The sequence below is a fragment of the Entelurus aequoreus genome, linkage group LG19 (genome assembly GCF_033978785.1).
Source record: "Entelurus aequoreus isolate RoL-2023_Sb linkage group LG19, RoL_Eaeq_v1.1, whole genome shotgun sequence".
NCBI lineage: Eukaryota > Metazoa > Chordata > Actinopteri > Syngnathiformes > Syngnathidae > Entelurus > Entelurus aequoreus.
In genome coordinates, this window is record NC_084749.1 from 5815668 (window position 1) to 5843287 (window position 27620).

At 44.6% G+C, this 27620-nt stretch overlaps 1 protein-coding gene across 3 annotated transcripts in view; it reads right to left on the reverse strand.

The window, feature by feature from the left end:
- Nucleotides 1-4251: 4251 nt before the first annotated feature.
- The window catches only part of tnfaip8l1 (tumor necrosis factor, alpha-induced protein 8-like 1), a 96205-nt gene continuing 72836 nt past the window's right edge, over nt 4252-27620 (reverse strand). The window contains exons 2-4 of one of the 3 annotated variants that reach the window (XR_009822009.1): nt 15274-15553; nt 6706-7634; nt 4252-6278 (exon numbers count right to left, since the gene is read on the reverse strand). Coding sequence is in view for 1 of the 3 variants with exons in the window: in XM_062027742.1 (XP_061883726.1) it covers nt 7346-7634; nt 15274-15545 (561 nt within the window). In the remaining 2 variants the exon portion in view is untranslated. Of the gene's footprint in view, nt 7635-15273; nt 15554-27620 lie in introns of all 3 variants that reach the window. The other 2 variants (XR_009822008.1, XM_062027742.1) reach the window with 2 other exon arrangements.

The window sequence follows — 27620 nt, forward strand, 5'->3', positions numbered from 1 at the left end:
GGAACACTTCAGAAAACCACTGTCAGTAACTACAGTTGGTCGCTACATCTGTAAGTGCAAGTTAAAACTCTACTATGCAAAAAGCCAAAGCCATTTATCAACAACACCCAGAAACGCCGCCGGCTTCTCTGGGCCAGAGCTCATCTAAGATGGACTGATGCAAAGTGGAAAAGTACCGGGCCGCGCAAGAAATTAAAAAAAATAAATAAATAAATAAATAATTTTTATTTTTTATTAGTTAAATCAACATAAAAAACACAATATATACATTATATATCAATACAGTCTGCAGGGATACAGTCCATAAGCACACATGATTGTATTTCTTTATGAAAAAAAAAAAATAAAACAAATAAAAATAAAAATCCCCCCCGGTCCGTGGGACAAATTTTCAAGAGTTGACCGGTCCCCAGCTACAAAAAGGTTGGGGACCACTGGTTTAAAATACAAATCCGTGATCCACAATAGAAAAAGGAGAGAGTGTGGAATCCAATGAGCCAGCTTGTACCTAAGTTACGGTCAGAGCGAAAAAAGATGCGTCCTGCACTGCACTCTAGTCCTTCACTCTCACGTTCCTCATCCACGAATCTTTCATCCTCGCTCAAATTAATGGGGTAATCATCACTTTCTCGGTCCGAATCTCTCGCTGCATTGTAAACAACGGGGAATTGTGAGGAATACTAGCTCCTGTGACGTCACGCTACTTCCGCTACAGGCAAGGCTTTTTTTTATCAGCGAGCAAAAGTTGCGAACTTTATCGTCGATTTTCTCTACTAAATCCTTTCAGCAAAAATATGGCAATATCGCGAAATGATCAAGTATGACACATAGAATGGATCTGCTATTCCCGTTTAAATAAAAAACATTCATTTCAGTAGGCCTTTAATGTTGCTGTGCATTGTCCCTTCAAATAAAGACTCAACTGAACTAAACTCCAAGTGAAAAAGTTGCATCATGATACGGCGCCGATACCAAATCGAAGAGTTTATGGAAAAAAAGAAAGAAAAAAAAAAGACAAGAAAAATATTCTTTAATAAATGAAATATATTTGTGGTGTTTGGATACAATATAAGAAAGAAGACACACAAAACAATGATATGTACATATAATGAGAAGAAAAACATCAATAGAAAAAATGCTGTAGTAAAATAGTTTGCAACACGGGTGAGAAACCTGAGATGGCCTCTACTAAATAAACACTCAGTTTGGGGGAAGAAGAAAGCAGTCCTTGTTACGTCTCCATCATTATGCACACTCCTTGTTACGTCTCCATCATTATGCACACTCCTTGTTACGTCTCCATCATTATGCACACTCCTTGTTACGTCTCCATCATTATGCACACTCCTTGTTACGTCTCCATCATTATGCACACTCCTTGTTACGTCTCCATCATTATGCACACTCCTTGTTACGTCTCCATCATTATGCACACTCCTTGTTACGTCTCCATCATTATGCACACTCCTTGTTACGTCTCCATCATTATGCACACTCCTTGTTACGTCTCCGTCATTATGCACACTCCTTGTTACGTCTCCGTCATTATGCACACTCCTTGTTACGTCTCCGTCATTATGCACACTCCTTGTTACGTCTCCGTCATTATGCACACTCCTTGTTACGTCTCCGTCATTATGCACACTCCTTGTTACGTCTCCATCATTATGCACACTCCTTGTTACGTCTCCATCATTATGCACACTCCTTGTTACGTCTCCATCATTATGCACACTCCTTGTTACGTCTCCATCATTATGCACACTCCTTGTTACGTCTCCATCATTATGCACACTCCTTGTTACGTCTCCCTCATTATGCACACTCCTTGTTACGTCTCCGTCATTATGCACACTCCTTGTTACGTCTCCGTCATTATGCACACTCCTTGTTACGTCTCCGTCATTTACTATTCTGTCTCAGGTTGTCTCTCAGCCGGGTGCAAAATGAGGCCGACGCCAAAGACCGATCTGCTGGCCAGAGTCCACGTGGAGGCGGGAAGACACAGTCTTGCTGTGTTACTTAGTACAGTTCTTGCAACATGTGTTACTTAGTACAGTTCTTGCAACAGGTGTTACTTAGTACAGTTCTTGCAACAGGTGTTACTTAGTACAGTTCTTGCAACATGTGTTACTTAGTACAGTTCTTGCAACATGTGTTACTTAGTACAGTTCTTGCAACATGTGTTACTTAGTACAGTTCTTGCAACAGGTGTTACTTAGTACAGTTCTTGCAATAGCTGTTACTTAGTACAGTTCTTGCAACATGTGTTACTTAGTACAGTTCTTACAACAGCTGTTACTTAGTACAGTTCTTGCAACATGTGTTACTTAGTACAGTTCTTACAACAGCTGTTACTTAGTACAGTTCTTGCAACATGTGTTACTTAGTACAGTTCTTGCAACAGGTGTTACTTAGTACAGTTCTTGCAATAGCTGTTACTTAGTACAGTTCTTGCAACATGTGTTACTTAGTACAGTTCTTACAACAGCTGTTACTTAGTACAGTTCTTGCAACATGTGTTACTTAGTACAGTTCTTGCAACATGTGTTACTTAGTACAGTTCTTGCAACATGTGTTACTTAGTACAGTTCTTACAACAGCTGTTACTTAGTACAGTTCTTGCAACATGTGTTACTTAGTACAGTTCTTGCAACATGTGTTACTTAGTACAGTTCTTGCAACAGGTGTTACTTAGTACAGTTCTTGCAACAGGTGTTACTTAGTACAGTTCTTGCAACAGGTGTTACTTAGTACAGTTCTTGCAACAGGTGTTACTTAGTACAGTTCTTGCAACAGGTGTTACTTAGTACAGTTCTTGCAACAGGTGTTACTTAGTACAGTTCTTGCAACACGTGTTACTTAGTACAGTTCTTGCAACATGTGTTACTTAGTACAGTTCTTGCAACATGTGTTACTTAGTACAGTTCTTGCAACAGGTGTTACTTAGTACAGTTCTTGCAATAGCTGTTACTTAGTACAGTTCTTGCAACATGTGTTACTTAGTACAGTTCTTGCAACATGTGTTACTTAGTACAGTTCTTGCAACAGGTGTTACTTAGTACAGTTCTTGCAATAGCTGTTACTTAGTACAGTTCTTGCAACAGGTGTTACTTAGTACAGTTCTTGCAACAGGTGTTACTTAGTACAGTTCTTGCAACACGTGTTACTTAGTACAGTTCTTGCAACATGTGTTACTTAGTACAGTTCTTGCAACATGTGTTACTTAGTACAGTTCTTGCAACAGGTGTTACTTAGTACAGTTCTTGCAATAGCTGTTACTTAGTACAGTTCTTGCAACATGTGTTACTTAGTACAGTACTTGCAACATGTGTTACTTAGTACAGTTCTTACAACAGCTGTTACTTAGTACAGTTCTTGCAACATGTGTTACTTAGTACAGTTCTTACAACAGCTGTTACTTAGTACAGTTCTTGCAACATGTGTTACTTAGTACAGTCCTTGCAACATGTGTTACTTAGTACAGTTCTTGCAACATGTGTTACTTAGTACAGTTCTTGCAACATGTGTTACTTAGTACAGTTCTTGCAACATGTGTTACTTAGTACAGTCCTTGCAACATGTGTTACTTAGTACAGTACTTGCAACATGTGTTACTTAGTACAGTTCTTGCAACATGTGTTACTTAGTACAGTTCTTGCAACATGTGTTACTTAGTACAGTTCTTGCAACATGTGTTACTTAGTACAGTTCTTGCAACATGTGTTACTTAGTACAGTCCTTGCAACATGTGTTACTTAGTACAGTCCTTGCAACATGTGTTACTTAGTACAGTACTTGCAACATGTGTTACTTAGTACAGTTCTTGCAACATGTGTTACTTAGTACAATTCTTGCAACATGTGTTACTTAGTACAGTTCTTGCAACATGTGTTACTTAGTACAGTTCTTGCAACATGTGTTACTTAGTACAGTTCTTGCAACATGTGTTACTTAGTACAGTACTTGCAACATGTGTTACTTAGTACAGTTCTTGCAACATGTGTTACTTAGTACAGTTCTTGCAACATGTGTTACTTAGTACAGTACTTGCAACATGTGTTACTTAGTACAGTTCTTGCAACATGTGTTACTTAGTACAGTACTTGCAACAGGTGTTACTTAGTACAGTTCTTGCAACATGTGTTACTTAGTACAATTCTTGCAACATGTGTTACTTAGTACAGTTCTTGCAACATGTGTTACTTAGTACAATTCTTGCAACATGTGTTACTTAGTACAGTTCTTGCAACAGCTGTTACTTAGTACAGTTCTTGCAACATGTGTTACTTAGTACAGTTCTTGCAACATGTGTTACTTAGTACAGTTCTTGCAACATGTGTTACTTAGTACAGTTCTTGCAACATGTGTTACTTAGTACAGTTCTTACAACAGCTGTTACTTAGTACAGTTCTTACAACAACTGTTACTTAGTACAGTTCTTACAACATGTGTTACTTAGTACAGTTCTTACAACATGTCCGCACTCTTCAACACCGAGACCAGACAAACACAAAAGGCAGAGAGGTAGAAGGATGCTAACCTAGCTAGCTGGCTGGCTAACTGAGCAAAATCTGATGCTAACATTGAAAACGTGTCTGTGATTATAGCCAAGGATGCTAACGCTAGTAGAGTTTTCATCACGTAGATCCATAATAGGTGTGGTGGTTGAAAGGTATGGCATGTATCTAAATCACGGCATCTTTTAGGAGCGTTTAAAAGTCTGTGGCCTAGAACCAGAACAATTTCCTGCTTTGTCACTTTTAGAAGCTGAGATTGTTTAGATTTGATACGTTTAAATTCACTTTTAGTGCGGTAAACAAACTAAAAGTTGCCCCCCAACATCCTTCGAAGTTTGGAGATAGCAACTTAGCTTGGTTAGCATGTCACGGCGCTAGCAAGTTCTGCCTCTCGTACGGTTTATTCCATTGAACCCCTTTTTGTCGGGACTTTTTGTCGTTTGTTTAGCGAAATATTCAAAACGACTAGCGTGATATCGGTGTGGCTGAAGGTGTGACGTCTGCTCACTACGAGAGACGTCGAGTCTGCGGCGACTCTTTCACAAAGGTCCAACATTGACCCAATTACTTCCTTTTTTAGAGACCCGACAAGATGCTAACCGAGCTAGCTCGTTAATTGAGCTGATTTCTGACCAAAATCTGATGTTACTCTGAATAAAACTGATTTAGTGAGACAAGTGTCTGTTAGCATAGCCAAGGATGCTAATGCTAGCACAGTTTTCATCAGGTGGGTTTACTTCATGGTTGAAAGATACGGTATGCTGAGGCTAGCACAGTTTAGCGGATACCAACTTAGCTTGGTTAGCATGTGGCGAGTTCTGCCTCTCGTACGGTTCGTTCCATTGACCCACTTTTGTCGGGACTGTTCCGCTGTGAAAGCGTTGACCCAAGGCCCGACCTTGACCCAAGGCCCGACCTTGACCCAAATACCTGATCTTGTGTTGACCTGGCAAGATGCTAACCGAGCTGGCTGGCGAATCGGCACGTTTTCCGACCAAAATCTAATGTTACCCTGAATAAAACAGCTTTAGGGCGATAACAACAAAAACAGCTTTTGTTAGCATAGCCAAGGATGCTAATGCTAGCACAGTTTTCATCAGGGGGGTTTACTTCATGGTTGAAAGGTATGGTAAAAAGACCACAGTTTGCACTTTCTGTCTTTTTGGCAAACATTTGGAAACAATTAGCTTGTTTAGCATGTTGCAAGTTCTGCCTCTCGTACGGTTCGTTCCATTGACCCACTTTTGTCGGGACTGTTCCGTTGTGAAAGCGTTGAACCAAGGTCCGAGCTTGACCCAAATACCTCATCTTGTGTTGACCTGGCAAGATGCTAACCTAGCCGGCTGGCGAATCGGCCCGTTTTCCGACCAAAATCTAATGCTACCCTGAATAAAACAGCTTTAGGGCGATAACAACAAAAACAGCTTTTGTTAGCATAGCCAAGGATGCTAATGCTAGCACAGTTTTGATCAGGTGGGTTTACTTCATGGTTGAAATGTATGATATGCTAATGCTAGCACAGGTTTCATCAGGGGGGTTTACTTCATGGTTGAAAGGTATGGTAAAAAGACAATATTTTGCACTTTCTGTCTTTTTGGCAAACATTTGGAAAAAATTAGCTTGGTTAGCATGTCGCAAGTTCTGCCTCTCGTACGGTTCGTTCCATTGACCCACTTTTGTCGGGACTGTTCCGTTGTGAAAGCGTTGAACCAAGGTCCGAGCTTGACCCAAGGTTCCGACCTTGACCCAAGGTCCGACCTTGACCCAAGGCCCGACCTTGACCCAAGGCCCGACCTTGACCCAAGGTCCGACCTTGACCCAAATACCTCATCTTGTGTTGACCTGGCAAAACGCTAATTTAGCTGGCTGGCGAATCGACCTGTTTTCCGACCAAAATCTAATGCTACCCTGAATAAAACAGCTTTAGGGCGATAACAACAAGAAAAAGCTTTTGTTAGCATAGCCAAGGATACTAATGCTAGCACAGTTTTCATCAGGGGGGTTTACTTCATGGTTGAAAGGTACGGTAAAAAGACCACAGTTTGCACTTTCTGTCTTTTTGGCAAACATTTGGAAACAATTAGCTTGGTTAGCATGTTGCAAGTTCTGCCTCTCGTACAGTTGTCGGGACTGTTCCGTTGTGAAAGCGTTGAACCAAGGCCAGAGCTTGACCCAAGGTTCCGACCTTGACCCAAATACCTCATCTTGTGTTGACCTGGCAAGATGCTAACCTAGCCGGCTGGCGAATCGACCCGTTTTCCGACCAAAATCTAATGTTACCCTGAATAAAACAGCGTACGGTTCACTCCATTGACCCACTTTTGTCGGGACCGTTCCGTTGTGAAAGCGCAAGGTCCGACCTTGACCCAGATACCTCACCCTTTGTTGCTCCCGCTAGGAAGCAGACCATTCCTCCAGAAGTAGAAGTGGAGATCAACGTTAGCTTGGGTAACACGCAGGCTAAGCAGGATTAGTCCACTTCACAGACTTGCATTCTTGCAGGAACGGTACAGCATTATTCAGGCTTGAGTGCAACAGTCGTATAGAAAACATGTTTTTGGAAGGTATGGTCTTCCCGCTCCCAGTGAGAGATATAAGCGACTGAGGGATTCACAGAGTGAGCAATGTGCCTTTGGACTGAGAGGCTGCTACGCTAACTTTTACATTCACTTTATCCGCCTTTTGTTTGCTTCCACACAAAAGCCGTGTGAGGAAAGAAAGACTTTGGGCAAGAGAGCACTTCAGTGTTTGAGAGGCACACGCAAGAACCAAACAACGTTGGTGATTGTCAACTTCAGGGTTGGGGGTGGGAGGTAACTCGGAGGTCAGAGGTTGCCCTCGTCCAGCATCTTGTTGACGCCGTTGCAGATCCTCTGCAGGTGGGCGCGGTAGACCTCCGAGGGCCCGTAGAGCGCGGCCAGGAAGTCGCAGTCGGCGAAGTGGTTGAAGACGTGGTTGACCCGCGAGTGGCTCTTGGCCGTCAGGTGGCGCTTGATGGCCTGGTGCAGCAGCTCGCGGCAGTCGTTCAGCAGGGCGCTCATGACCCGCCGGTCGAAGGTGAAGTCGATCTGGTGGAAACTCACCGCCGTCATGGCCAGGGTGTGGACTTTCTTCCTGCCGGACAGAAGGAGGACGGTCACGTCGCTTGGAAATGAGAAAGGGCCGACTCGTGGCTTTCTTACGCAGAGACGCCTCAACGCATGTCAACGATATCGATATATGTATCGCCATAGACACAAAATCAGTCGGCAGTCGGTGAAAGGGTGGAGGACCACTCTGGGTCAGTCTGCCTTCTCAGTGAAGGTCTCACATCTGCAGAACTCTAGTTCTCACGTCTGCGGAACTCTAGTTGTCACGTCTGTGGAACTCTAGTTGTCACATCTGTGGAACTCTAGTTCTCACATCTGTGGAACTCTAGTTCTCACATCTGCGGATCTCTAGTTCTCACATCTGCGGAACTCTAGTTCTCACGTCTGTGGAACTCTAGTTCTCACATCTGCGGAACTCTAGTTCTCACGTCTGCGGAACTCTAGTTCTCACATCTGCGGAACTCTAGTTCTCACGTCTGCGGAACTCTAGTTCTCACACGTCTGTGGAACTCTAGTTCTCACACGTCTGCGGAACTCTAGTTCTCACACGTCTGCGGAACTCTAGTTCACACACGTCTGCGGAACTCTAGTTCACACACGTCTGCGGAACTCTAGTTCTCACATCCGCGGAACTCTAGTTCACACATCCGCGGAACTCTAGTTCTCACATTCTAGTTCACACATCTGTGGAACTCTAGTTCTCACATCTGCGGGACTCTAGTTCACACATCTGCGGAACTCTAGTTCACACATCTGCGGAACTCTAGTTCCCACGTCTGCGGAACTCTAGTTCCCACGTCTGCGGAACTCTAGTTCCCACGTCTGCGGAACTCTAGTTCCCACGTCTGCGGAACTCTAGTTCCCACGTCTGCGGAACTCTAGTTCCTACGTCTGCGGAACTCTAGTTCCCACGTCTGCGGAACTCTAGTTCCCACGTCTGCGGAACTCTAGTTCCCACGTCTGCGGAACTCTAGTTCACACGTCTGCGGAACTCTAGTTCTCACATCTGCGGAACTCTAGTTCACACATCTGCGGAACTCTAGTTCTCACATCTGCGGAACTCTAGTTCACACATCTGCGGAACTCTAGTTCACACATCTGCGGAACTCTAGTTCTCACGTCTGCGGAACTCTAGTTGTCACATCTGTGGAACTCTAGTTCTCACATCTGCGGAACTCTAGTTCTCACATCTGCGGAACTCTAGTTCACACATCTGCGGAACTCTAGTTCTCACATCTGCGGAACTCTAGTTCTCACATCTGTGGAACTCTAGTTCACACATCTGCGGAACTCTAGTTCACACGTCTGTGGAACTCTAGTTGTCACATCTGTGGAACTCTAGTTGTCACATCTGCGGAACTCTAGTTCACACATCTGTGGAACTCTAGTTCACACATCTGCGGAACTCTAGTTCTCACGTCTGCGGAACTCTAGTTGTCACATCTGTGGAACTCTAGTTCTCACATCTGCGGAACTCTAGTTCACACATCTGCGGAACTCTAGTTCACACATCTGCGGAACTCTAGTTCTCACATCTGCGGAACTCTAGTTCACACATCTGCGGAACTCTAGTTCTCACGTCTGCGGAACTCTAGTTGTCACATCTGCGGAACTCTAGTTCTCACATCTGCGGAACTCTAGTTCTCACATCTGCGGAACTCTAGTTCTCACATCTGTGGAACTCTAGTTCTCACATCTGCGGAACTCTAGTTCACACGTCTGTGGAACTCTAGTTCACACATCTGTGGAACTCTAGTTGTCACATCTGTGGAACTCTAGTTCACACATCTGCGGAACTCTAGTTCTCACATCTGCGGAACTCTAGTTCTCACATCTGTGGAACTCTAGTTCACACATCTGCGGAACTCTAGTTCACACGTCTGTGGAACTCTAGTTGTCACATCTGTGGAACTCTAGTTCTCACATCTGCGGAACTCTAGTTCACACGTCTGTGGAACTCTAGTTCACACATCTGTGGAACTCTAGTTGTCACATCTGTGGAACTCTAGTTCACACATCTGCGGAACTCTAGTTCTCACATCTGTGGAACTCTAGTTGTCACATCTGCGGAACTCTAGTTCTCACATCTGCGGAACTCTAGTTCACACATCTGCGGAACTCTAGTTCACACGTCTGTGGAACTCTAGTTGTCACATTTGTGGAACTCTAGTTCTCACATCTGTGGAACTCTAGTTCTCACATCTGCGGAACTCTAGTTCACACGTCTGTGGAACTCTAGTTCACACATCTGTGGAACTCTAGTTGTCACATCTGTGGAACTCTAGTTCACACATCTGCGGAACTCTAGTTCTCACATCTGCGGAACTCTAGTTCTCACATCTGTGGAACTCTAGTTCACACATCTGCGGAACTCTAGTTCTCACATCTGTGGAACTCTAGTTCACACATCTGCGGAACTCTAGTTCACACGTCTGTGGAACTCTAGTTGTCACATTTGTGGAACTCTAGTTCTCACATCTGTGGAACTCTAGTTCTCACATCTGCGGAACTCTAGTTCACACGTCTGTGGAACTCTAGTTCACACATCTGTGGAACTCTAGTTGTCACATCTGTGGAACTCTAGTTCACACATCTGCGGAACTCTAGTTCTCACATCTGCGGAACTCTAGTTCTCACATCTGTGGAACTCTAGTTCACACATCTGCGGAACTCTAGTTCACACGTCTGTGGAACTCTAGTTGTCACATCTGTGGAACTCTAGTTCTCACATCTGCGGAACTCTAGTTCTCACATCTGCGGAACTCTAGTTCTCACATCTGTGGAACTCTAGTTCACACGTCTGCGGAACTCTAGTTCACACGTCTGTGGAACTCTAGTTGTCACATCTGTGGAACTCTAGTTCACACATCTGTGGAACTCTAGTTGTCACATCTGTGGAACTCTAGTTCACACATCTGTGGAACTCTAGTTCTCACATCTGTGGAACTCTAGTTCACACATCTGCGGAACTCTAGTTCACACATCTGTGGAACTCTAGTTGTCACATCTGTGGAACTCTAGTTCACACATCTGCGGAACTCTAGTTCTCACATCTGCGGAACTCTAGTTCTCACATCTGTGGAACTCTAGTTCACACGTCTGCGGAACTCTAGTTCACACGTCTGTGGAACTCTAGTTGTCACATCTGTGGAACTCTAGTTCACACATCTGCGGAACTCTAGTTCACACGTCTGTGGAACTCTAGTTGTCACATCTGTGGAACTCTAGTTCACACATCTGCGGAACTCTAGTTCTCACATCTGTGGAACTCTAGTTCACACGTCTGTGGAACTCTAGTTCACACGTCTGCGGAACTCTATTTGTCACATCTGTGGAACTCTAGTTCTCACATCTGTGGAACTCTAGTTCTCACATCTGCGGAACTCTAGTTCACACATCTGCGGAACTCTAGTTCTCACATCTGTGGAACTCTAGTTCTCACATCTGTGGAACTCTAGTTCACACATCTGCGGAACTCTAGTTCACACGTCTGTGGAACTCTAGTTGTCACATCTGTGGAACTCTAGTTCACACATCTGCGGAACTCTAGTTCACACGTCTGTGGAACTCTAGTTCACACGTCTGTGGAACTCTAGTTCACACGTCTGCGGAACTCTGTCACATCTGTGGAACTGTAGTTCTCACATCTGTGGAACTCTAGTTCTCACATCTGTGGAACTCTAGTTCACACATCTGCGGAACTCTAGTTCTCACATCTGTGGAACTCTAGTTCACACATCTGCGGAACTCTAGTTCACACGTCTGTGGAACTCTAGTTGTCACATCTGTGGAACTCTAGTTCACACATCTGCGGAACTCTAGTTCTCACATCTGTGGAACTCTAGTTCACACGTCTGTGGAACTCTAGTTCACACGTCTGCGGAACTCTAGTTGTCACATCTGTGGAACTCTAGTTCTCACATCTGTGGAACTCTAGTTCTCACATCTGTGGAACTCTAGTTTTCACATCTGTGGAACTCTAGTTCTCACATCTGTGGAACTCTAGTTCTCACGTCTGTGGAACTCTAGTTGTCACATCTGTGGAACTCTAGTTCTCACATCTGTGGAACTCTAGTTGTCACATCTGTGGAACTCTAGTTCACACATCTGTGGAACTCTAGTTCTCACATCTGTGGAACTCTTTGCCACTGGAGTTGAAGTCACAGTCGGACATTAAACTTTTCTTCACAAAACTGAAAGTAGCTTAAGGAATATCAGAAGTGTGAGCACTAGGATAAAACCTGTTTGCGGGCCTGATTTGGCCCTATGGCCGTACATTTGACCCCCCTGATCTACATCAACAATACCATTTATCTGAGTGGCCGGACAGGATGGATAAAAAAAAAGCATATTTCAAAAAATATATTTAATAAAAAAATATATATATATGATTTTTTTCCTTTTTTTAAAATTAATTAAAAATCAGTATATACACAAGAATCACGATTCAATGGAAAATATATATATATATATATTTTTTTGATACCACTACTTTTAACAGTAGTTGTTCCATTTAAATCTCACTTCAAATGGCCCAAACAGTTAATAAATGCAACAGTTTTTGATTATTTGTCAAAACAAGTTGTTGCAAGTGTAGAAACAAGCTACAGTAAAATGTAAAAACAGCTAATATTACTGTAAAATGTAAAAACAAAAAACAAGTTAGTCTTCTTACAAGCGTTAAAAACAGTTAATATTACTATAAAATGTAAAAAAAACAGCTAATATTACTGTAAAATGTAAAAACAGCTAATATTTACTATAAAATGTAAAAAAAAACAGCTAATATTACTGTAAAATGTAAAAACAAGTTAGTCATCTTACAAGTGTAAAAAACAGTTATTACTATAAAATGTAAAAAAACCCAGCTAATATTACTGTAAAATATAGAAACAAGCTAATATTACTGTAAAATGTAAAAACAAGTTAGTCGTCTTACAAGTGTAAAAAACAGTTATTACTATAAAATGTAAAAAAACAGCTAATATTACTGTAAAATGTAAAAACAAGTTAGTCTTCTTACAAGCGTAAAAAACAGTTAATATTACTATAAAATGTAAAAAAACAGCTAATGTTACTGTAAAATATAGAAACCAGCTAATATTACTGTAAAATGTAAAAACAAGTTAGTCGTCTTACAAGTGTAAAAAACAGTTATTACTATAAAATGTAAAAAAACAGCTAATATTACTGTAAAATGTAAAAACAAGTTAGTCGTCTTACAAGTGTAAAAAACAGTTAATATTACTATAAAATGTAAAAAAAACAGCTAATATTACTGTAAAATATAGAAACCAGCTAATATTACTGTAAAATGTAAAAACAAGTTAGTCGTCTTACAAGTGTAAAAAACAGTTAATATTACTATAAAATGTAAAAAAACAGCTAATATTACTGTAAAATGTAAAAACATAAAACAAGTTAGTCTTCTTACAAGCGTAAAAAACAGTTATTATTACTATAAAATGTAAAAAAACCCAGCTAATATTACTGTAAAATATAAAAACAAGTTAGTCGTCTTACAAGCGTAAAAAACAGTTAATATTACTATAAAATGTAAAAAAACAGATAATATTACTGTAAAATATAGAAACCAGCTAATATTACTGTAAAATGTAAAAACAAGTTAGTCGTCTTACAAGTGTAAAAAACAGTTAATATTACTATAAAATGTAAAAAAACAGCTAATATTACTGTAAAATGTAAAAACATAAAACAAGTTAGTCTTCTTACAAGCGTAAAAAACAGTTATTACTATAAAATGTAAAAAACCAGCTAATATTACTGTAAAATATAGAAACCAGCTAATATTACTGGAAAATATAGAAACCAGCTAATATTACTGTAAAATATAGAAACCAGCTAATATTACTGTAAAATGTAAAAACAAGTTAGTCGTCTTACAAGTGTAAAAAACAGTTATTACTATAAAATTTAAAAAAAACAGCTAATTTTACTGTAAAATATAGAAACCAGCTAATATTACTGTAAAATATAGAAACCAGCTAATATTACTGTAAAATGTAGAAACAAGTTAGTCGTCTTACAAGTGTAAAAAACAGTTATTACTATAAAATGTAAAAAAACAGCTAATGTTACTGTACAATGTAAAAAACAGCTAATATTGCTGCAAAATGTAAAATCCAGTTTATATTGCTGTAAAATGTAAAAACAAGCGAATATTTTTGTAAATATGTTAAGTTAACAAGCTAATATTGCTGTAAATATGTAAAAACAAGCGAATAGAACTGTTACATCTAGTTCATGTGTTAAAAGTGTAAAAAATAGGCTAATATCACAGTAAAATGTAAAAACAGCTAATCCATTCTTCCATTTTCTACTGCTTGTCCCGGGCAAAAACAGCTAATATTACTGTAAAATATAGAAACCAGCTAATATTACTGTAAAATGTAAAAACAAGTTAGTCGTCTTACAAGTGTAAAAAACAGTTATTACTATAAAATGTAAAAAAAACAGTTAATGTTACTGTACAATGTAAAAAACAGCTAATATTGCTGCAAAATGTAAAATCCAGTTTATATTGCTGTAAAATGTAAAAACAAGTGAATATTTTTGTAAATATGTTAAGTTAACAAGCTAATATTGCTGTAAATATGTAAAAACAAGCTAATATTTTTGTAAATATGTTAAGTAAACAAGCTAATATTGCTGTAAATATGTAAAAACAAGCTAATATTTTTGTAAATATGTTAAGTAAACAAGCTAATATTGCTGTAAATATGTAAAAACAAGCTAATATTTTTGTAAATGTGTTAAGTTAACAAGCTAATATTGCTGTAAATAGGTAAAAACAAGCTAATATTTTTGTAAATGTGTTAAGTAAACAAGCTAATATTGCTGTAAATATGTAAAAACAAGCTAATATTTTTGTAAATATGTTAACAAGCTAATATTGCTGTAAATAGGTAAAAACAAGCTAATATTGCTGTAAATATGTAAAAACAAGCTAATATTTTTGTAAATGTGTTAAGTTAACAAGCTAATATTGCTGTAACTAGGTAAAAACAAGCTAATATTTTTGTAAATGTGTTAAGTTAACAAGCTAATATTGCTGCAAATATGTAAAAACAAGCGAATATTTTTTGTAAATATGTTAAGTTAACAAGCTAATATTGCTGTAAATATTTAAAAACAAGCTAATATTTTTGTAAATATTTTAAGTTAACAAGCTAATATTGCTGTAAATATGTAAAAACAAGCAAATATTTTTGTAAATGTGTTAAGTTAACAAGCTAATATTGCTGTAAATAGGTAAAAACAAGCAAATATTTTTGTAAATGTGTTAAGTTAACAAGCTAATATTGCTGTAAATAGGTAAAAACAAGCAAATATTTTTGTAAATGTGTTAAGTTAACAAGCTAATATTGCTGTAAATAGGTAAAAACAAGCGAATATTTTTGTAAATGTGTTAAGTTAACAAGCTAATATTGCTGTAAATATGTAAAAACAAGCGAATATTTTTGTAAATGTGTTAAGTTAACAAGCTAATATTGCTGTAAATATGTAAAAACAAGCGAATAGAACTGTTACATCTAGTTCATGTGTTAAAAGTATTACTGTAAAATGTAAAAAAAAAGTAAATATTACTGTAAAACAAGCTAATAATGTAAACTATTAATCCATTTTCCTCCTCGGGTTCCCACCTGAAGTTCTCCACCAGGCTCAGCTCCTCGCTGCTGAACTGGTTGTTCCTGTAGAGCACCCCCAGCTTCACCACCATCTTGATCAGGTTCTTGATGATCTTCTGGGCCTCCTTGCGGTTGCGGGTGTACTCCTTGGTGACCCGGTACAGCTCGTCCAGGACTTCGCTGCTGACGTCGTCGATGAAGAGGCTGGCCATGCTCTTGGTGGCCATCTTGCTCATCAGCTTCTTCTGCGCCTGCATGGCCAAGCTCTTGGTGCTGAACGAGTCCATGGTCAACTCTGGGAAGAGAAAGGCGAAGGGATGTCATGCTCGGAAGCCCGGAAGGGTCCGTGTTCTGCTGCGTGTACTGAAACATCCTTCACAACACTTTGAGGTCCTCCAAAACACATTCCTTCCATTGATAGCATGTTTGTTTAGAAGAAGACCAAAGACCACACCATCAATAGAAGAAGACCAAAGACCACACCATCAATAGAAGAAGACCAAAGACCACACCATCAATAGAAGAAGACCAAAGACCACACCACCAATAGAAGAAGACCAAAGACCACACCATCAATAGAAGAAGACCAAAGACCACACCATCAATAGAAGAAGACCAAAGACCACACCATCAATAGAAGAAGACCAAAGACCACACCATCAATAGAAGAAGACCAAAGACCACACCATCAATAGAAGAAGACCAAAGACCACACCATCAATAGAAGAAGACCAAAGACCACACCATCAATAGAAGAAGACCAAAGACCACACCACCAATAGAAGAAGACCAAAGACCACACCACCAATAGAAGAAGACCAAAGACCACACCATCAATAGAAGAAGACCAAAGACCACACCATCAATAGAAGAAGACCAAAGACCACACCATCAATAGAAGAAGACCAAAGACCACACCATCAATAGAAGAAGACCAAAGACCACACCATCAATAGAAGAAGACCAAAGACCACACCATCAACAGAAGAAGACCAAAGACCACACCATCAATAGAAGAAGACCAAAGACCACACCATCAATAGAAGAAGACCAAAGACCACACCATCAATAGAAGAAGACCAAAGACCACACCATCAATAGAAGAAGACCAAAGACCACACCATCAATAGAAGAAGACCACAGACCACACCATCAATAGAAGAAGACCAAAGACCACACCATCAATAGAAGAAGACCAAAGACCACACCATCAATAGAAGAAGACCAAAGACCACACCATCAATAGAAGAAGACCAAAGACCACACCATCAATAGAAGAAGACCAAAGACCACACCACCAATAGAAGAAGACCAAAGACCACACCATCAATAGAAGAAGACCAAAGACCACACCACCAATAGAAGAAGACCAAAGACCACACCATCAATAGAAGAAGACCAAAGACCACACCACCAATAGAAGAAGACCAAAGACCACACCATCAATAGAAGAAGACCAAAGACCACACCACCAATAGAAGAAGACCAAAGACCACACCATCAATAGAAGAAGACCAAAGACCACACCACCAATACCACACATCAAGCTCCTTTTAAGTAAGAGCTGATAACCTTGAATAAAGAATTAAGGTTTTAGGTCCATGATTGATGACCAAAGTACCATATTGACCCGGATAAAGGACTAAGAGTGTTAGTCTAAAAAAAACAAACCAGGTCCACAGTTTGAGATTCATTGGGCCCAGAAACTTCTACTTAAGAAAGTCTGACCATTTCCTCTGATTTTCACCTTTGCCCGCGTTTGGTCATGTTTTAGTGCGTTTGGCCTTCACTCCTGACTAGAATCCACTTGCAGGCGGACCAAAACCATCTCTCAAGCTGTCGAGATCCACCTGTTAGATCTACTATGGACTGGACTCTCACTATTATGTTAGATCCACTATGGACTGGACTCTCACACTATTATGTTAGATCCACTATGGACTGGACTCTCACACTATTATGTTAGATCCACTATGGACTGGACTCTCACACTATTATGTTAGATCCACTATGGACTGGACTCTCACTATTATGTTAGATCCACTATGGACTGGACTCTCACACTATTATGTTAGATCCACTATGGACTGGACTCTCACTATTATGTTAGATCCACTACGGACTGGACTCTCACACTATTATGTTAGATCCACTACGGACTGGACTCTCACACTATAACGTTAGATCCACTATGGACTGGACTCTCTCACTATTATGTTAGATCCACTATGGACTGGACTCTCACACTATTATGTTAGATCCACTATGGACTGGACTCTCACTATTATGTTAGATCCACTATGGACTGGACTCTCACACTATTATGTTAGATCCACTACGGACTGGACTCTCACACTATAACGTTAGATCCACTATGGACTGGACTCTCACACTATTATGTTAGATCCACTATGGACTGGACTCTCACACTATTATGTTAGATCCACTACGGACTGGACTCTCACACTATAACGTTAGATCCACTATGGACTGGACTCTCACACTATTATGTTAGATCCACTATGGACTGGACTCTCACTATTATGTTAGATCCACTATGGACTGGACTCTCACACTATTATGTTAGATCCACTGTGGACTGGACTCTCACACTATTATGTTAGATCCACTATGGACTGGACTCTCACACTATTATGTTAGATCCACTATGGACTGGACTCTCACACTATTATGTTAGATCCACTATGGACTGGACTCTCACACTATTATGTTAGATCCACTATGGACTGGACTCTCACACTATTATGTTAGATCCACTATGGACTGGACTCTCACACTATTATGTTAGATCCACTATGGACTGGACTCTCACACTATTATGTTAGATCCACTATGGATTGGACTCTCACTATTATGTTAGATCCACTATGGACTGGACTCTCACTATTATGTTAGATCCACTATGGACTGGACTCTCACTATTATGTTAGATCCACTATGGATTGGACTCTCACTATTATGTTAGATCCACTATGGACTGGACTCTCACTATTATGTTAGATCCACTATGGACTGGACTCTCACTATTATGTTAGATCCACTATGGACTGGACTCTCACACTATTATGTTAGATCCACTATGTATTAGTGCCCAAGACATGGGTAACTTACACATCTGTGAAGGTGCCATTAATGCTGAAAGGTACATACAGGTTTTGGAGCAACATATGTTGCCATCCAAGCAACGTTACCATGGACGCCCCTGCTTATTTCAGCAAGACGATGCCAAGCCATGTGTTACATCAACGTGGCTTCATAGTAAAAGAGTGCTGGTACTAGACTGGCCTGCCTGTAGTCCAGACCTGTCCCCCAATGTGTGGCACCTAAAATAGCAGAAGGGACTGTTGAACAACTTAAGCTGTACATCAAGCAAGAATGGGAAAGAATTCCACCTGAGAAGCTTCAAAAATGTCTCCTCAGTTCCCAAACGTTTACTGAGTGTTGTTAAAAGGAAAGGCCAAAAAAAAAAAAAAAAAAAATTTAAAAAATTTAAAAAAAAATAATAATAATAAAAAAATTTAAAAAAAAAAAAATTTAAAAAAAAAAAAGGAAAGGCCATGTAACACAGTGGTAAAAATGCCTTTTTTGCACCTGAACTAAAGTATCAAAAGCATTGATATTTTGCTTTGAGAATAGATATCGGAGCATAATAATGCTCAGCCAGGTCCACCTACAGCTAGCGCCTCATCCAGACCGGCACCTCCCCAGAAATGATCCGTGGCCAGCTGGTACTCTCTCTGTGTTTTGTTTATTCCGGGAACGCCACAAAGTGACACACACCCCATGCAGAAGTAAAAACAAGCGCACTGTGTGATGGAAACAAGTCCGGAGGGCGGCAATGTGCGCGGTCGGTGTGAACAACATTTGCACTGCCTAAACTGCCGGGCCGAGATCTTTCGTCTTCGCGAGATAATGAAGGCTGACAGCTTCCAAATGAGACCACGCCACCTCCTGGCTCACGGCCGACATGGCAGTTAGAGGAGAGGGAACCATGATGCATGTGGACGTCTCACTGGATCTATGCACGTATGACGCCAGAACCCACGTTAGCGGCACTGAACCATGATGCATGTGGACGTCTCGCTGGATCTATGCACGTATGACGCCAGAACCCACGTTAGCGGCACTGAAACATGATGCATGTGGACATCTCACTGGATCTATGCACGTATGACGCCAGAACCCACGTTAGCGGCACTGAACCATGATGCATGTGGACGTCTCGCTGGATCTATGCACGTATGACGCCAGAACCCACGTTAGCAGCACTGAACCATGATGCATGTGGACGTCTCGCTGGATCTATGCACGTATGACGCCAGAACCCACGTTAGCAGCACTGAACCATGATGCATGTGGACGTCTCGCTGGATCTATGCACGTATGACGCCAGAACCCACGTTAGCGGCACTGAACCATGATGCATGTGGACGTCTCACTGGATCTATGCACGTATGACGCCAGAACCCACGTTAGCGGCACTGAACCATGATGCATGTGGACGTCTCGCTGGATCTATGCACGTATGACGCCAGAACCCACGTTAGCGCCACTGAACCATGATGCATGTGGACGTCTCGCTGGATCTATGCACGTATGACGCCAGAACCCACGTTAGCGGCACTGAACCATGATGCATGTGGACATCTCGCTGGATCTATGCACGTATGACGCCAGAACCCACGTTAGCAGCACTGAACCATGATGCATGTGGACGTCTCGCTGGATCTATGCACGTATGACGCCAGAACCCACGTTAGCGGCACTGAACCATGATGCATGTGGACGTCTCGCTGGATCTATGCACGTATGACGCCAGAACCCACGTTAGCGGCACTGAACCATGATGCATGTGGACGTCTCCCAGGATCTATGCACGTATGACGCCAGAACCCACGTTAGCGGCACTGAACCATGATGCATGTGGACGTCTCGCTGGATCTATGCACGTATGACGCCAGAACCCACGTTAGTGGCACTGAACCATGATGCATGTGGACGTCTCGCTGGATCTATGCACGTATGACGCCAGAACCCACGTTAGCGGCACTGAACCATGATGCATGTGGACGTCTCGCTGGATCTATGCACGTATGACGCCAGAACCCACGTTAGCGGCACTGAACCATGATGCATGTGGACGTCTCGCTGGATCTATGCACGTATGACGCCAGAACCCACGTTAGCGGCACTGAACCATGATGCATGTGGACGTCTCGCTGGATCTATGCACGTATGACGCCAGAACCCACGTTAGCGGCACTGAACCATGATGCATGTGGACGTCTCGCTGGATCTATGCACGTATGACGCCAGAACCCACGTTAGCGGCACTGAACCATGATGCATGTGGACGTCTCGCTGGATCTATGCACGTATGACGCCAGAACCCACGTTAGCGGCACTGAACCATGATGCATGTGGACGTCTCGCTGGATCTATGCACGTATGACGCCAGAACCCACGTTAGCGGCACTGAACCATGATGCATGTGGACGTCTCGCTGGATCTATGCACGTATGACGCCAGAACCCACGTTAGCGGCACTGAACCATGATGCATGTGGACGTCTCGCTGGATCTATGCACGTATGACGCCAGAACCCACGTTAGCGGCACTGAACCATGATGCATGTGGACGTCTCGCTGGATCTATGCACGTATGACGCCAGAACCCACGTTAGCGGCACTGAACCATGATGCATGTGGACGTCTCGCTGGATCTATGCACGTATGACGCCAGAACCCACGTTAGCGGCACTGAACCATGATGCATGTGGACGTCTCGCTGGATCTATGCACGTATGACGCCAGAACCCACGTTAGCGGCACTGAACCATGATGCATGTGGACGTCTCGCTGGATCTATGCACGTATGACGCCAGAACCCACGTTAGCGGCACTGAACCATGATGCATGTGGACGTCTCGCTGGATCTATGCACGTATGACGCCAGAACCCACGTTAGCGGCACTGAACCATGATGCATGTGGACGTCTCGCTGGATCTATGCACGTATGACGCCAGAACCCACGTTAGCGGCACTGAACCATGATGCATGTGGACGTCTCGCTGGATCTATGCACGTATGACGCCAGAACCCACGTTAGCGGCACTGAACCATGATGCATGTGGACGTCTCGCTGGATCTATGCACGTATGACGCCAGAACCCACGTTAGCGGCACTGAACCATGATGCATGTGGACGTCTCGCTGGATCTATGCACGTATGACGCCAGAACCCACGTTAGCGGCACTGAACCATGATGCATGTGGACGTCTCGCTGGATCTATGCACGTATGACGCCAGAACCCACGTTAGCGGCACTGAACCATGATGCATGTGGACGTCTCGCTGGATCTATGCACGTATGACGCCAGAACCCACGTTAGCGGCACTGAACCATGATGCATGTGGACGTCTCGCTGGATCTATGCACGTATGACGCCAGAACCCACGTTAGCGGCACTGAACCATGATGCATGTGGACGTCTCGCTGGATCTATGCACGTATGACGCCAGAACCCACGTTAGCGGCACTGAACCATGATGCATGTGGACGTCTCGCTGGATCTATGCACGTATGACGCCAGAACCCACGTTAGCGGCACTGAACCATGATGCATGTGGACGTCTCGCTGGATCTATGCACGTATGACGCCAGAACCCACGTTAGCGGCACTGAACCATGATGCATGTGGACGTCTCGCTGGATCTATGCACGTATGACGCCAGAACCCACGTTAGCGGCACTGAACCATGATGCATGTGGACGTCTCGCTGGATCTATGCACGTATGACGCCAGAACCCACGTTAGCGGCACTGAACCATGATGCATGTGGACGTCTCGCTGGATCTATGCACGTATGACGCCAGAACCCACGTTAGCGGCACTGAACCATGATGCATGTGGACGTCTCGCTGGATCTATGCACGTATGACGCCAGAACCCACGTTAGCGGCACTGAACCATGATGCATGTGGACGTCTCGCTGGATCTATGCACGTATGACGCCAGAACCCACGTTAGCGGCACTGAACCATGATGCATGTGGACGTCTCGCTGGATCTATGCACGTATGACGCCAGAACCCACGTTAGCGGCACTGAACCATGATGCATGTGGACGTCTCGCTGGATCTATGCACGTATGACGCCAGAACCCACGTTAGCGGCACTGAACCATGATGCATGTGGACGTCTCGCTGGATCTATGCACGTATGACGCCAGAACCCACGTTAGCGGCACTGAACCATGATGCATGTGGACGTCTCGCTGGATCTATGCACGTATGACGCCAGAACCCACGTTAGCGGCACTGAACCATGATGCATGTGGACGTCTCGCTGGATCTATGCACGTATGACGCCAGAACCCACGTTAGCGGCACTGAACCATGATGCATGTGGACGTCTCGCTGGATCTATGCACGTATGACGCCAGAACCCACGTTAGCGGCACTGAACCATGATGCATGTGGACGTCTCGCTGGATCTATGCACGTATGACGCCAGAACCCACGTTAGCGGCACTGAACCATGATGCATGTGGACGTCTCGCTGGATCTATGCACGTATGACGCCAGAACCCACGTTAGCGGCACTGAACCATGATGCATGTGGACGTCTCGCTGGATCTATGCACGTATGACGCCAGAACCCACGTTAGCGGCACTGAACCATGATGCATGTGGACGTCTCGCTGGATCTATGCACGTATGACGCCAGAACCCACGTTAGCGGCACTGAACCATGATGCATGTGGACGTCTCGCTGGATCTATGCACGTATGACGCCAGAACCCACGTTAGCGGCACTGAACCATGATGCATGTGGACGTCTCGCTGGATCTATGCACGTATGACGCCAGAACCCACGTTAGCGGCACTGAACCATGATGCATGTGGACGTCTCGCTGGATCTATGCACGTATGACGCCAGAACCCACGTTAGCGGCACTGAACCATGATGCATGTGGACGTCTCGCTGGATCTATGCACGTATGACGCCAGAACCCACGTTAGCGGCACTGAACCATGATGCATGTGGACGTCTCGCTGGATCTATGCACGTATGACGCCAGAACCCACGTTAGCGGCACTGAACCATGATGCATGTGGACGTCTCGCTGGATCTATGCACGTATGACGCCAGAACCCACGTTAGCGGCACTGAACCATGATGCATGTGGACGTCTCGCTGGATCTATGCACGTATGACGCCAGAACCCACGTTAGCGGCACTGAACCATGATGCATGTGGACGTCTCGCTGGATCTATGCACGTATGACGCCAGAACCCACGTTAGCGGCACTGAACCATGATGCATGTGGACGTCTCGCTGGATCTATGCACGTATGACGCCAGAACCCACGTTAGCGGCACTGAACCATGATGCATGTGGACGTCTCGCTGGATCTATGCACGTATGACGCCAGAACCCACGTTAGCGGCACTGAACCATGATGCATGTGGACGTCTCGCTGGATCTATGCACGTATGACGCCAGAACCCACGTTAGCGGCACTGAACCATGATGCATGTGGACGTCTCGCTGGATCTATGCACGTATGACGCCAGAACCCACGTTAGCGGCACTGAACCATGATGCATGTGGACGTCTCGCTGGATCTATGCACGTATGACGCCAGAACCCACGTTAGCGGCACTGAACCATGATGCATGTGGACGTCTCGCTGGATCTATGCACGTATGACGCCAGAACCCACGTTAGCGGCACTGAACCATGATGCATGTGGACGTCTCGCTGGATCTATGCACGTATGACGCCAGAACCCACGTTAGCGGCACTGAACCATGATGCATGTGGACGTCTCGCTGGATCTATGCACGTATGACGCCAGAACCCACGTTAGCGGCACTGAACCATGATGCATGTGGACGTCTCGCTGGATCTATGCACGTATGACGCCAGAACCCACGTTAGCGGCACTGAACCATGATGCATGTGGACGTCTCGCTGGATCTATGCACGTATGACGCCAGAACCCACGTTAGCGGCACTGAACCATGATGCATGTGGACGTCTCGCTGGATCTATGCACGTATGACGCCAGAACCCACGTTAGCGGCACTGAACCATGATGCATGTGGACGTCTCGCTGGATCTATGCACGTATGACGCCAGAACCCACGTTAGCGGCACTGAACCATGATGCATGTGGACGTCTCGCTGGATCTATGCACGTATGACGCCAGAACCCACGTTAGCGGCACTGAACCATGATGCATGTGGACGTCTCGCTGGATCTATGCACGTATGACGCCAGAACCCACGTTAGCGGCACTGAACCATGATGCATGTGGACGTCTCGCTGGATCTATGCACGTATGACGCCAGAACCCACGTTAGCGGCACTGAACCATGATGCATGTGGACGTCTCGCTGGATCTATGCACGTATGACGCCAGAACCCACGTTAGCGGCACTGAACCATGATGCATGTGGACGTCTCGCTGGATCTATGCACGTATGACGCCAGAACCCACGTTAGCGGCACTGAACCATGATGCATGTGGACGTCTCGCTGGATCTATGCACGTATGACGCCAGAACCCACGTTAGCGGCACTGAACCATGATGCATGTGGACGTCTCGCTGGATCTATGCACGTATGACGCCAGAACCCACGTTAGCGGCACTGAACCATGATGCATGTGGACGTCTCGCTGGATCTATGCACGTATGACGCCAGAACCCACGTTAGCGGCACTGAACCATGATGCATGTGGACGTCTCGCTGGATCTATGCACGTATGACGCCAGAACCCACGTTAGCGGCACTGAACCATGATGCATGTGGACGTCTCGCTGGATCTATGCACGTATGACGCCAGAACCCACGTTAGCGGCACTGAACCATGATGCATGTGGACGTCTCGCTGGATCTATGCACGTATGACGCCAGAACCCACGTTAGCGGCACTGAACCATGATGCATGTGGACGTCTCGCTGGATCTATGCACGTATGACGCCAGAACCCACGTTAGCGGCACTGAACCATGATGCATGTGGACGTCTCGCTGGATCTATGCACGTATGACGCCAGAACCCACGTTAGCGGCACTGAACCATGATGCATGTGGACGTCTCGCTGGATCTATGCACGTATGACGCCAGAACCCACGTTAGCGGCACTGAACCATGATGCATGTGGACGTCTCGCTGGATCTATGCACGTATGACGCCAGAACCCACGTTAGCGGCACTGAACCATGATGCATGTGGACGTCTCGCTGGATCTATGCACGTATGACGCCAGAACCCACGTTAGCGGCACTGAACCATGATGCATGTGGACGTCTCGCTGGATCTATGCACGTATGACGCCAGAACCCACGTTAGCGGCACTGAACCATGATGCATGTGGACGTCTCGCTGGATCTATGCACGTATGACGCCAGAACCCACGTTAGCGGCACTGAACCATGATGCATGTGGACGTCTCGCTGGATCTATGCACGTATGACGCCAGAACCCACGTTAGCGGCACTGAACCATGATGCATGTGGACGTCTCGCTGGATCTATGCACGTATGACGCCAGAACCCACGTTAGCGGCACTGAACCATGATGCATGTGGACGTCTCGCTGGATCTATGCACGTATGACGCCAGAACCCACGTTAGCGGCACTGAACCATGATGCATGTGGACGTCTCGCTGGATCTATGCACGTATGACGCCAGAACCCACGTTAGCGGCACTGAACCATGATGCATGTGGACGTCTCGCTGGATCTATGCACGTATGACGCCAGAACCCACGTTAGCGGCACTGAACCATGATGCATGTGGACGTCTCGCTGGATCTATGCACGTATGACGCCAGAACCCACGTTAGCGGCACTGAACCATGATGCATGTGGACGTCTCGCTGGATCTATGCACGTATGACGCCAGAACCCACGTTAGCGGCACTGAACCATGATGCATGTGGACGTCTCGCTGGATCTATGCACGTATGACGCCAGAACCCACGTTAGCGGCACTGAACCATGATGCATGTGGACGTCTCGCTGGATCTATGCACGTATGACGCCAGAACCCACGTTAGCGGCACTGAACCATGATGCATGTGGACGTCTCGCTGGATCTATGCACGTATGACGCCAGAACCCACGTTAGCGGCACTGAACCATGATGCATGTGGACGTCTCGCTGGATCTATGCACGTATGACGCCAGAACCCACGTTAGCGGCACTGAACCATGATGCATGTGGACGTCTCGCTGGATCTATGCACGTATGACGCCAGAACCCACGTTAGCGGCACTGAACCATGATGCATGTGGACGTCTCGCTGGATCTATGCACGTATGACGCCAGAACCCACGTTAGCGGCACTGAACCATGATGCATGTGGACGTCTCGCTGGATCTATGCACGTATGACGCCAGAACCCACGTTAGCGGCACTGAACCATGATGCATGTGGACGTCTCGCTGGATCTATGCACGTATGACGCCAGAACCCACGTTAGCGGCACTGAACCATGATGCATGTGGACGTCTCGCTGGATCTATGCACGTATGACGCCAGAACCCACGTTAGCGGCACTGAACCATGATGCATGTGGACGTCTCGCTGGATCTATGCACGTATGACGCCAGAACCCACGTTAGCGGCACTGAACCATGATGCATGTGGACGTCTCGCTGGATCTATGCACGTATGACGCCAGAACCCACGTTAGCGGCACTGAACCATGATGCATGTGGACGTCTCGCTGGATCTATGCACGTATGACGCCAGAACCCACGTTAGCGGCACTGAACCATGATGCATGTGGACGTCTCGCTGGATCTATGCACGTATGACGCCAGAACCCACGTTAGCGGCACTGAACCATGATGCATGTGGACGTCTCGCTGGATCTATGCACGTATGACGCCAGAACCCACGTTAGCGGCACTGAACCATGATGCATGTGGACGTCTCGCTGGATCTATGCACGTATGACGCCAGAACCCACGTTAGCGGCACTGAACCATGATGCATGTGGACGTCTCACTGGATCTATGCACGTATGACGCCAGAACCCACGTTAGCGGCACTTGAACCATGATGCATGTGGACGTCTCGCTGGATCTATGCACGTATGACGCCAGAACCCACGTTAGCGGCACTGAACCATGATGCATGTGGACGTCTCGCTGGATCTATGCACGTATGACGCCAGAACCCACGTTAGCGGCACTGAACCATGATGCATGTGGACGTCTCGCTGGATCTATGCACGTATGACGCCAGAACCCACGTTAGCGGCACTGAACCATGATGCATGTGGACGTCTCGCTGGATCTATGCACGTATGAC